The 12,338-nt window shown below is 43.9% G+C and overlaps 3 protein-coding genes across 12 annotated transcripts in view; 2 read left to right on the top strand and 1 right to left on the bottom strand.

The window, feature by feature from the left end:
* The window catches only part of LOC144211240 (C-terminal-binding protein 2), a 60,579-nt gene extending 59,132 nt beyond the window's left edge, over positions 1-1,447 (top strand). For 8 of the 10 annotated variants that reach the window (XM_077738310.1, XM_077738312.1, XM_077738309.1 and 5 more), the window contains one exon: positions 238-1,447. In XM_077738310.1, the coding sequence (XP_077594436.1) occupies positions 238-418 (181 nt within the window). In that variant the 3' untranslated portion in view covers positions 419-1,447. The remainder of the gene's footprint in view (positions 1-237) is intronic. The other 2 variants (XM_077738307.1, XM_077738308.1) reach the window with 1 other exon arrangement.
* A 426-nt stretch (positions 1,448-1,873) lies between these two features.
* Positions 1,874-8,059, bottom strand: zranb1a (zinc finger, RAN-binding domain containing 1a). Its single transcript, XM_077738315.1, has 10 exons — positions 7,639-8,059; positions 6,345-7,171; positions 4,985-5,172; positions 4,772-4,925; positions 4,620-4,691; positions 3,799-3,997; positions 3,606-3,726; positions 3,395-3,524; positions 2,611-2,843; positions 1,874-2,540 (listed from the first exon to the last, which is right to left on the bottom strand). The coding sequence occupies exons 2-10, from the start codon at positions 7,159-7,161 to the stop codon at positions 2,322-2,324; spliced, it is 2,133 nt and encodes a 710-aa protein (XP_077594441.1). The 5' UTR covers positions 7,162-7,171; positions 7,639-8,059; the 3' UTR covers positions 1,874-2,321.
* A 365-nt stretch (positions 8,060-8,424) lies between these two features.
* hpdl (4-hydroxyphenylpyruvate dioxygenase-like) lies at positions 8,425-10,969 on the top strand. Its single transcript, XM_077738322.1, has 5 exons — positions 8,425-9,107; positions 9,435-9,601; positions 9,681-9,832; positions 9,963-10,081; positions 10,413-10,969. The coding sequence occupies exons 1-5, from the start codon at positions 8,452-8,454 to the stop codon at positions 10,600-10,602; spliced, it is 1,284 nt and encodes a 427-aa protein (XP_077594448.1). The 5' UTR covers positions 8,425-8,451; the 3' UTR covers positions 10,603-10,969.
* Positions 10,970-12,338: the final 1,369 nt, after the last annotated feature.

Consider the following 12,338-nt stretch of genomic DNA (forward strand, 5'->3'; position numbering starts at 1 on the left):
AGAATTGCTGCTAAACCTCCCAGTCAAAACAGATTGGACATCTACCCCCTTCAGCCAACAAACAAGTGCCCAATTCTGGAACAATCTGTCAACTTTGACATAGTAAAGCATGACTACCACAGTCATACTTGGTGTTTCGCTGCCCTCCTTTTAGCTAAAATAGAGTGTTTTGGAAAGCCACTACCTTTTTGGCGCCCGACGGTATTTATTACCTGTATATGTACTTGTTCCCCGCAGATTCCCGCCAGGCGTGGTGGGCGTGGCTCCCGGCGGTCTCCCCGGGGCGTTGGAAGGCATGGTACCCGGCGGTGTCCCCATCGCCCACACCCTGCCCTCCGGCACTCACCCCTCACAGGCCCCGTCGCCCAACCAGCCGTCCAAACACGGCGAGCCCAGAGAGCACCTCACCGAGCAATAGCAGAGACGAGGGGCCCACCCCCGGGGACCCTGACAGTCCCCTCTTTCCCTCCCCCACACCCACACTTAAAGCGGGACCAAGAGACAGATGGTGCCCTCGTTCCAACAGGTTCCGGTGGACTTTGTACTTCTTGTCTTCAAGTTTTTCTTATTTTTGGGGGGGGAAGAGAGTTGGGGATGCCAACCACCACTTAACTTTGTCTTGGGAATCCCACTCGCCCTGATTTTTTTTGCCGAGGCAACACCCGTTTCACCCCCCCCAGCCCATCTTCTCTAACTAATGTGTTGTTTAGCCCCAGCGCCACCTACAAAAAAAGCTGAAAATGAGCATTTAGCAAGTATTAAAATTAACATTGACGGCAATAGACATCCAATTCATTTGGACAGGAATCAAAACAGCCATGATGTTCTTCAACAATGGACAAAAACAAAGTACTTTGGATGGCGATAGGCGTCCAATTTACTTTGACTGGGAGGTATGGACGTCTATCACCATCAATAGTAAGACATTTAAGGCAGAATGTTTCATCAGTTGGATGAAATTAGCAAATGTCATTGATTTATCACCGCCAACAGCTATCAAACAGGTTAAACAGAGCATTGTTGATTAATTCTGATAAACCCAACTTTGACGACTCAGGAATAACCCCTCTTTTTTTGCAGTTTTGTTCACGAGTTGAAGAAAAGAAAAGAAAATAAGACGCCGATCTTAAGTGTTTTTTGGCAAGTTGGGCAGAGTCCGTTTGACTGCTATTGATTAGTTGGATGTTTCTAGAAGCATCGCATTGTCCCGTAAGCATCATCTACTTCCTTCCTTCTATTTTATTTGGCCAGGTTCATCCCATACTCTTGTCAAAAGCAATAGCAAAAAAGTCCTCCGTAGTTTGGCTGTCATAACAGAACGAGGAAAGCCCCCCCACACAGAAAAGTATGCTTTTGTTTTTAGCGTGAGTATTTGTATTTGTTTCTTGTATCAGGTGAACAGTTAGCATCCAGTGCAGTTCCAATAAAAAAGAAAAAAGATTCTGAATTATGGTGTAGTTTCATTGGGTATCCACAGGAGGGAACCAGAGTCCCGTTTTTTACCTAACCTAATTTTAACATACTATTTTGCAAAGGTCAAAATTACAACAATAGTCGTTTAACCTAGTCCTGAGTCGAAATTACACTTACATAAAGGTTAAATTGAAGCAATATTGGTTTATCCTAAAACGTGGATTAGAATATTAAAACTTTATAGGTCGGTAAAGAGTAATATTTGAAATGAACCAATATAATTTTTACGTGCATAAACTGAGGGCTTCGATGGGATGATTTGAATTTAAGGCCTTAAAATCTTATCAGATTCCTAAACACGGTCTTTAAAAAGCACCTGAATGTGCAGCAGTTTTTGAAATAACTTTTTGAAGGACGCAAGAGCGCATTTTAACCGTTTACAAACAACAACACAAGCAAATCGAGATGCAAGTGAATCAAATTTAATCATATGAACGCACTCTCAAAAGAGAGAAAGCGCTTGCTTCTCTTTTCCTTGCCATGCGCCAACGCCACAACGCCAAAATGTCAGTAACCATTGCCTTCATTCACCGCACACCTCTTTTTTTCCCCCTTTCATCTCCCTCCCCAAAATGTAGCTATTAAATCTGTGCAAAACCAAAGAATAAATAACTTGGACCATGGTCAAAAAACGGCTTTGAGGATGAATATCTAAATGTCAAGCGACAACAAAACGACTGCAACTTTTTGCGGATTAAATTAAAGTACTGGTAAAAATCTACCATATGGATTTCCCCAACTAACCGGAAAGCATTAAAAAAAAATTAGAGTTTTGGTGTGACAGACTAAAGAGTTTCTTTGCCCTTCCTTCCGCGTTGTTTTGAAGTTTTTGGAAAAGTGCGCATCACTCACTCGTCTTCGTCGTCGTCCTCTTCGCCGTCGGAAAGCGCGGCGCCACAAGGTCGGATCTGCCTATAAGTGTCCAGCCACTTTTCCAACATCTGAGTGACCAATGGGTGGTTGCGCCTCCTCGAGCTTTTCTGCACGGCGGCGAGCATCCCACCATCCGTCACGCTGCAGTCCAGCCATGAGCGCAAAAGTTTCTCCTGCTGCTCTTCATTGCCCATCTACAAAAAAGAAAAATATGATTTATATGCAAACCAGTGCTTAGAAATAACACTTTAAGATGGTTATAACCTCCTGGGCCGTCAGGAAATGGACGTGCAGCAGTTTACGCTCGCTGTCCACCAGAGGCAGGAAGGTGACGGTGACGTCGTCGTCCGTGTTGAGGTTGGCGCCCGCGCCGCGGTTGTCGCCGTAGCCGTCGTTCTCCATGGCCACCAGGGCCGAGAAGTGGCCGCGGGTGTAGCCCAGCGCGATGGGGCTCTTCCAGCAGAAGCTCTGCTCCCAAAGCAGTGGTAAGTACACGCCTGTGCAAAAAACAGTAAGAAGTCATTAAGGGGGAAAAAAGGGGCAGGAATATTTGAATTTGGCTTCTTGAGTGGACATGTGCACTCTTATGGACATTGTCTTACTTCAGTATGTTACATTTAGGGTCATATTTTCAAAATATGTTCTATCATTTCTTATTTATTTTATTTGAACTTTTAACCCAATCTATTGCTGTTTTTTCCAATGTGATTTATACAATAGTGTCACTTCATGTAATTGCCATTTTTGTTAATCTTACAATATGTCACAGTCTTTAAGAAATAGAATAAAAAGGGATTTTTTTTTTTGCTACATGTTTTTTTTACCATTGGACATCCATTACTCTCATCAGCACTTAATTCCCTCCTCTCCAAAAGAAAATAAAATGAAGGGAAGGGGCTTTGTGTGTTTAGTTAGTTTGAAAGTTCTAAATGGTATGACAGAGTCACTCTAAAGTCAAAATAATATAGATAGTAAAGCAGATGGTGGCTCTTTTGCTTCGAACGGGAACCATCATAAACTCTCCCAAAAAAACTCAGCCTGAGCTCACCTTGAAATCTCGTGAATCCCAACGTCTCCCCTCGGAAGCTTTTGTAGTATTTCACGCCGTAGACGATGATGGGCCTGCGGAGGATGTGCGCCAGCACAAAAATGTGAGTCTGCTCCAGGCTGGCTCCAGGCTGCAATCAGGAATCACACACACAAAAACATAGAAGGTGAAGAAAGCTCTCCTTTAGGTTCCCCCCCACAATGCGACTAACCTGGCTGGCTAAAGACAGGATGAAGGCCCAGTCCTCCTGCCACTGCTCCTCCCTTAGAGAAAAGCGCAGGCCGAAGCTTTGCGAGTACCACGACTCCCATTCCTTCCAGCGAGTGTAAAACCTGAGCAAAAAGGGAAAATGGATGAAAAGATGCTGGAGAGACCGGTCGGAGGACGTCCCGGCCTGGCCTTACCAGTGCGAGCAGTCGTGCAAGCTGTCGTGAAGCGTCTTGCGCAGGACAGAGTCCTTGTCGTAGATGCCCCACGTGGCCTGGAGCACCGAGTCCAGCAGGCAGTCACCGGCTGTGCGATTCCACAGCGCGTATAGGCGGCTGTCCAGACGCGTGCCCAGCTCCATGGACCAGTTGATGATCGCCGATTCTTCCTCTAACTCTGCGTCAGGGGTGAAAAAATAATAATAATAAACTAAATGCAGATTGCGGGTGTCGTGACCATCATTTGATAAAAGGTTATTTTTTTCCCCATCTTCACTGATTTCAATGCATATAAAATATACAACTCATTTCTGCTGTTTTTGGACTAACTTTTCTCTGCTCTACTCCCCTATATGTGGTGTCAGGCACCAAAGGCAAAGTGCCATATTTTCCAGACTATAAATCACTTTTTTTTTTGTTTTCATAGGCTGGGCCAAACTAAAGTGCATTTTATGCATCTTTTTCTTTTCTTTCCACCAAAAGTCTTCATTTTTTTAGGCTATACTTCTCTGATAAACTGTTAACAGATGCCTATTTATCTTGATTCACCAAATTTTATTATTGTTATTTAGTGCAATTTATAATGTACTGCAATTTTTTTTTTTTTTAGGGATTTATAACTGACGATTCCACACAATTACAAAACAAAAAGGTGCACTATGCACTGTGTGGAAGGAAGGGAAAAATGTGTCTCTTCTGGTCTGAAATCCTCCACATAAAGGAAAAAAAAGTCATTATGTTGAATTGAATGCAATGTCAACAGGTCGTGTTTCACCATAACGCCGAAAACAATGGCCTACCTTTCTGCACGTCCCGATCCAAAACCTCGTCAAACAACTTCTCCTGAACAGCCGGAGGCAAATCCTCGATATCTGCAGGAAAGTACACTTATTCAAAAACTGATGCTTGGAAAACAGAAAAAATAAGAAAACAATGGCCGAGCACAACCTACCGGCGGGCAGCGTGAAGGTGACCAAGTCACTGAGAAAGTAGCAAGCAAAATCGCCTTTACGCTGATGCAGCGAGGCGAAGATTTCCCTCCGGATCTGCTCCGTCAGCTCGGGACAAACCATGGACGGGATGCACTTGGCCGCCTGCTGATTGACCTTGAGGGACAGCGTCATTAGCCGGGACGTCTACGAAATGAAGTCTTAGGACAAATTACCTCTGTGAGGAGCACGGCGAGCATATCCTGCCTCTGGAAACGAATGGCGAGATGCACCAAGGTGAATCCGGCATCGAACGCCGACGCCCGGTTGAGCAGCTGCACCTCATCGGCCGTCAGTTGCCGTGCAATATCGCCGCCCGACGACTTGTAGGCTTCCACGGTGGCGAGGTCGCCTTCCACCACGCCTGCGTGAACAAAACAGAACGAATAGCCTTGAGAAAAAAATGGCGAGGAGTGTACCAGCACTCGAGGAAGTGCTCAGGCGGACCCCCGAAGCACTGGGAACACATCCTGTACTCAAAGCTAACTGGGACTGTTAACAACTGTTAATTTTAAGCTGATTTAAACAAATCCTCCATTAAAGGGTTAATTTTGATAATGCGCTTTCAATAAAACTTGGTGGGTAACTTTATAGTATGGCAGCTTCCAAGTAAGAGCGCAAAAGTCATAAGGAGGGCTTGGCTGGCAGTCATGTGATGCCTTCAGGGTCTGTTTTTTCCTTCTCCTTTGAGTCTATTTTGGTAGCATCCAAGAGCAAGAGAGGGTGGGAGGGGCTGTTTTGAGTGCCATCCAGGAGGTCCTTGCGACCGCCCTGACGCTGTCCAGACTGGCCTATTCATCAGCACCATCTGGGCCACCAGGTGCCCCCTCTCAGCTTCTTAAAGACCCTCTTCAGTGGCAGTGAGAAAGGGGGGAGCGTTACATCCTCGCATGCTGTTTGGCGCCACTTGGCTAATTTACTGGTTTCATATTCACTTTTTTTTTCATACTCTGCCTGGGCTTGCTACTTATATACATTTTTTTTCCTTCACCATCAAATGTTATCTTTAGGCTATACTTATACAAAAAATGCAAATGATAGATAAACAGTCATTTCGCCTGTTGTTCTCCATTTACCTATTTTAACTTTAAAGTATGTTTGTACTTGGTTTCTTATTGAATAAAAAAAATACCCTCCCTAATATGCAACTTATACTCCAGTGAAGTAGTTTTTTTTTTTACTTAAACTCGGGTGAGATATATAGTCCAAAAAATATGTTACCGGATTTTAAGGTGACCTCCAATAGATAATCTTAAAAGAAGTTTCCATATATAAGGCGCACCACATTATAGGGCTCAGGTGAGATAGTAAAACTAGTGGTTGGGGGTGGAGGCATTACATTATGTATCCACTAGATGGAGCTTTGAAAAAAAGTGAATGTAATACCACTTTTAACCAAGATTGACACAAAGCGCATCCGATTATAAATAAAACTTTATGGTGCACATTATAGCGGGGGAAATACTGTAGTTGTCCTTGACCTAAAGATTTTGATCAGTTTGATTGCTATTGTTATTTTGATTGCGGTAAACTCACCAGCACAGGCACTTAGAAACAACCAGTCGGTTTTCCTCATCCGATTCCGTATTTGTTTGAGCTTCTTGAAGTCCATCTCCTGCTCGTCCCGGGCGCTCCCAGCTTCCGCCGCCAGTTCGATCCTCTGGAAGTCCTTTTGGACATTGTCCTCCCGCTCACCCAAAGTCGGCGACCTCCTTTGGCCGGGAGTACCCGTGCCGGTTCCGCGGCCGCTCCTCCGCCACGCCCGGTCTTGCTCATTGATCACGGAGGAGCGCCCTGCAGACGGGGCGGCCAGCTCGATGGCCTGCGGGTGGTCGCACGCCACACAGGTGAGCGACTTAGGCGAATTCTGGTAAGTGCATGAAGAGCACGTCCAATACTGCCGGTGGGTGTTGAGGCGGTTGCGGTCGTTGTACTCCTCGCACGGGTCCGAGGACCCCGCGGGGCGGCAGCCGGATGCGCGGGGGGACTCGGTGGGGCTGACGCTCTTGGGGCGCTGACACAGACACTGCGTGCAGCGGACGGCACGGGGCCAGTTCAGGTAGGTGCACATGTGACAGGACCACTTGCTGGCGAGCTCTGCCACGCCGGCCGGGCGGACGCGGGGCCTGGCGCTGGAGTCCGGGCAGATGAGGAGGGTGTCGCTGCCACCCTCGTTGGCGGGGAGACCCCACGGGCGGTGTGCCGGGTCCAAGTCGGACACAGTTTTAAACGGCTCCTCCGTGATGATGGGGCTGGGGGATCGGTGGGCACGGCACATGGTGCACTTGGTGGAGGAAGGCCAGTTTTCGAAGGTACAGTAGTCGCAGGACCATTTCCCACTCGGGTCCGTCATTATGGATCACCTGCACATTGTGACACATTTGTGTAAACTCATGCATCAATTACATTAAAAGTTGTCATCACCTTGTTTTCAAAGATCAGGCAGAATATGCAATATTTCTTCTTTAATCTAATATATCCGCGTTAAATTGACACATAAAAACAAGCTACTCAGATATATTCGATTATATCAATCATCTGAGGGAAATTAAAATTGACCATGTGGTCACGTGACACAAACATTTTCATTTAATTTAGTAGTGGCAACAAGAACTGCCGGAATTTGATCCTGAGGCTGATTTTGGCCATTTGCAGAACTATTTTTAAAAGTGCATAATGCATTTGGATGGAGGATTTCCATCGGAGAAATTGCAATATACTGTGCGTGAGCTAATCATCTTAGCATAGTCGGCTAACCAAAATACGCATTTGTTCATAACCCGATCGCAATACATATTGATCGCAATTCACGAGATATGTAAAGTCTTACCGTGACTACAAAGTTTTGTCGGGAGAAGCACCAACAAATCGGGTTGTTGTTGCTCGGCCCCCGTCTTCCACTGTCGCCTTCTGCTGGGTCAAATCGATCCCGAACGGAATTAAACTGATTTTTCTTCTCACATCTTTATCTCGATGGACGCTACAATACTTCGTGGAATAAACAGCCCGCCCGTGGGTCAGGGCCAGTGGATCGCCTCGACGATGGTTTATTTTGGGGTTGTTTTGTAATTTTACATGGCCCCAGACAAGTGTTGTTTAATGGCGGCGACGCGGAGATGAAAACCAAGCCAGAGCCAAAATAACGCTGGAAGCAGTGACGTCAACAATCAGCTGGCGGAGCGTTCGTTGTGATTGGACGAGAGCTGCAGGACAACGATGTTGCGTTCACGATCAAGTCAGGGGAAAGTCATGAGGCTTTCACGTCGGCTGGGACTTTGGCAAATCAGAGAAAAATTTAGGAAGAAGTTGCGTTAAATGGTGATTTTCAAGAATATTGTTGAAAGAAAATAGTATATTCTTTTTAAAAAATTAGCGAGTGATTACATCCATTAAATAAATTGGAATAAAGGCAAAAAGCAGCAGGACAATGTCTGTTAAGCCTATCCGTATATAATTATCAATAATGCCAGCACAGATGAGAAAAATCATCAAGACAACTAAAAAAAAATAGTCAATACATCATCCATCTTGAATTTCACCCACGCCCACAATGTATTCATTTTGAAATTGACATGACATGCCCTTTAAACAATTATTTGTTCAAGCATAGTAACGTGACATATCTTGACTTGATTTTCCGGTAATGTCCACATTCAACATGGCGGCTTACGTGAGACGAATGCATCACGTTTCCCTGCATGTCTCCAACGTTGACAAAGTGGCCAATGACTTAACTTCCAAATTCAAATTCAATTTGATCGCCAGCAGACGCTCGGAAAAGACCCGACAGCTGGCCTTCCGGAGCGGATCGGCGTTGTTTGTCATCAACGAGAGGACGAACCAATGCGGAACTCGCCAGCTCAATGTCGAACCAGATCCGCAGCATAGGAAGCAACTGTCTACTTGCCTCTACGATCTTCCTTCCCACCACCCGGTGGACACCGCGTGTAATGTGTGCTTTGAGGTGGACAACATCTACCACTCGTTCGAGGCTCTGCGGAGGCTGGGCTGCAGCTTCCCGGTTCCGCCCACCACCGTGCGGGACCACGAGGGCCAGATCACCTACGCGGTGCTGAGTTCCGTGGTGGGCAACGTGTGCCACACGTTGATCGACAAGAGTCAGTACCAGGGCAGCTTTTTACCTGGTTTCGAGGTCCACGAGGGGGATCAGGACCAGAACAACCAGGAGATTGTCACTCACATTGACCACATCACCTATGCGTGTCCCACTGGCACCAGTCAGCAAATCCTGAAATGGTACCAACAGCTTTTTGGCTTCCAGAGGTTCTTCATCCACAGGTGAAATGGCTGGAAATGCATTCATTTTTGGAACGAGGGTCGCAGGGGGTGCTGGAGCCATCCCAGCTAACTATACCCTAAGTTGGTGGCCTGACAGCCAATTGCAGGGCATGAGTAAATGGATAACCAATCATAGTTAGAGGCAATTCAGTGTCCAAGCAGGCTATTCTATTAAGTTACTTCAAGAGTTGAAAACTACAAAACAATTTTGTCATTTTTGACCAATTTGTCATTCCAATCAAGATAGAATATTACAAAAATGCCAATTTCAATTGCCTAATTATATTATTGCATAACATAATACAATACAATGTTGTGTTTTTGCAGAAATGACGATCCGGACAGCGGCTTGGTCATCAACCAGAAAGGCATTGGCCTACGCTTAGCTGCCATGGAGTACTGGAAGTGTGGCGAGTCGGGCTTTTCGCTTACTGGCACCAGCCAAAAAGAGCCACACTGCAAGTTTGTGCTGGCCGAATCACTGCCCGGGCAAGGTATCCACGGCTCAAGTTAACCTATCACCACCCAAAGTTGGTGAATGAATTAAAGCTTTTTTTTAATGTTCCTCTCCAGGCAGTAACCAGGTAAGCACATTCTTGGAAGAACACCAGGCAGCGGGGATCCAACACATTGGGTTGTGCACGGGCAACATCGTGGCGGCAGCGCGTGGCATGGCTGACGCCGGCATGCGCTTCTTCGCGCCACCGGCTGCCTATTATTCAGATGTAGGTGACTTTAAGAATTATATTTTAGTTAACATGACAAGTTGAACAGGAAGAAAAATACCAAAACTAGTCCCAAATGTCTTAAAGAAAATAATGTCAAATAAATTCTAACATCCTTGTGATGAGACAGGTGGATAAACTACAAGAAATTGAGAATTCCGGACAGGATGCCCAGCAGCTAGAACGCCTCGGGATTCTTCTGGACTCGGACCAGCAGGAACAGAACTCAACAACTAATGAGACACACAGGTGATTATCTTTTATGATCTTACTATGGGCTAATCTCCTTTTATTATTATTTCAAATTTCAGACTTGACTCTAATCTGTACAAGCCATATTTTATGAAATTAAAGACAAACCCCAAAAACAAAACAATCTTATAATCCGCACCTGACTATTAGCCACAGATGTGCAAGGATTTAAAGTTATATTACCCTAGAAAGATATTACACGAAGTTCAGTGATCACCATCAGGGCCACCAAACAGTCCCACTAGTGTTCACACAGCCAGTCTAAAACCACAGAAAAAAATAATATTTAGTTATCTTATCTTAATATTTAGTTATCCTGTCGCGCCAGGTACCTCTTGCAGGTTTTCACAAAGCCCATTTTCACTGAGGACACCTTCTTCTGGGAGCTGATCCAGCGCAAGGGGGCTACCGGATTTGGCGAAGGCAACATTCGAGCCCTTTGGAAGTCAGTCCAGGTGTACATGGATAGCGAGAAGGAAAAGGGAGCAGATGACACTGCCCCCCAACAGTCACGATAACACATTTAAGCCCAAAGGGAGTTTTATTTATTTTTTTATTTAAATATTTGGCACAGAGCATGTATTTTGTTGATCTATTTTTTAGAATGCACTAAATGAGTTAACATAGAGGATATATTTACTTCAGTACACTGATAAATTATAGAATTTGCTATATTTAACTGTAATAGAAGTACAATGTATTTCAAATGATAAAGGTTTGTGATATTTATCATGTGCAACCAAGGGTTGCTATGAATTTCAAATGTATGTCAATTATTCTGGTTAAACTGGTAAAACTGAATATTTCTAAAATATACAAATCAGACTTATTCCACTACCTATTCTGAGTAGTCAACTAATTTCAAATAAAATTGTCAACTGAAAATAGTTGTTGCAGTTCATTACAATGTTTTGTTTGCTCTTGCGTAAGGTAGAGTTGATCAGAGTAGAGAATGGTGAGCTCTTGTAACAAGAGTCCTTCAGCCATCTGTCTAAGCCACAGATGGCATATGCATATGCTACAGTAGTAGAGCCATAAACCCAAAAAAACATGCTGATTCAGGTTTTTCTCCAACATGCAACCAACCTCCTCACAAAGGTAGACAGCGCCTCTTTTGGACTGATTTAAAAACTACATACATATGGAACTAAAACATGCACATATTGTGTGCTGTTTTACTTGAAAGGCAGACAGCCTACCAACCAAGGCGAGCAGGCAGACAGTCAAAAAAAAAGGGGGCGACAGGGGGGATTAGTGGCACGCAACAGATGTTACCCCTTGATTAACAAATGGATCTATGCCAGGGGTGAGCCCACACCAGTGGCTGAAGCCCACTGGGTTCACATGAACTTAGAAATCAACATACTACTGTAGTGAAGTAAAAGGAGTAGGCAGGTGAGCAAGCAACCGGTTTCTCTCCACATTTGTTTACTAAATGAATGCAGAAAATGTAAACAACCCGAAATTAAGCTTCTAAGAAGAAAAAAAGGGTTTTATATGTTCTTTGTCATCATAATAAGTATAAAATAAAATAAAAAATATATATAAATACATTCCCTAATGTTATTATAATATATTGATCATTGTACTTTTACATAGATTTGCTATTATTAAGCAGGGAAGAATTCATGCGTGCTACCTAACTCAGTTCTCAAATTATAAAAGACCAACATTTTGTAATCATTTTCACGAGTATAATTGTCAGGAAATAATACAGAATGAGTCTTAAAAACCCAGTTCAGATATTATGGATTACCATAACATGTTTTTTATTGATTTGTTTGACAGTAGGTTTAAAATGACTTGGACAATAACCCAAAGACTATGTTATCTATCTTTTTTTTTATTTATCCACAAGCAGTTTGTACAGTGAGACCTAATTCTTACTTGAGTACTCTACATTATGTGGTTAGAGCTATGTCAAAGGTCACTTCCTGGACATCTGTTTGCTATAAATGTCTACTTTTTCTACCCCCTTCTTCAGCTTTAGACAGATCCTTATTATTGGAAATATGTATCTTATCATTACACCCTCTGGTTAACGTTAGTATAGTAAAATCATCAGGTTTCAATGTTTAATGTTATGCAATTACTTCCCTGTGAGTGTAACTGATTACTTTTCATTACAGCATGGCTGGATTGTTCCATTGCTCTTAAGGTGCAATGGACCTCACATGTGCTTTGAATCTCGATTTAAATGATAAAATGTTGGAAGTATAACAAATTAAAGTTTAATCAAGTCGATATTTTAAGG

Source organism: Stigmatopora nigra, chromosome 18 (assembly GCF_051989575.1).
Source record: "Stigmatopora nigra isolate UIUO_SnigA chromosome 18, RoL_Snig_1.1, whole genome shotgun sequence".
Lineage (NCBI taxonomy): Eukaryota > Metazoa > Chordata > Actinopteri > Syngnathiformes > Syngnathidae > Stigmatopora > Stigmatopora nigra.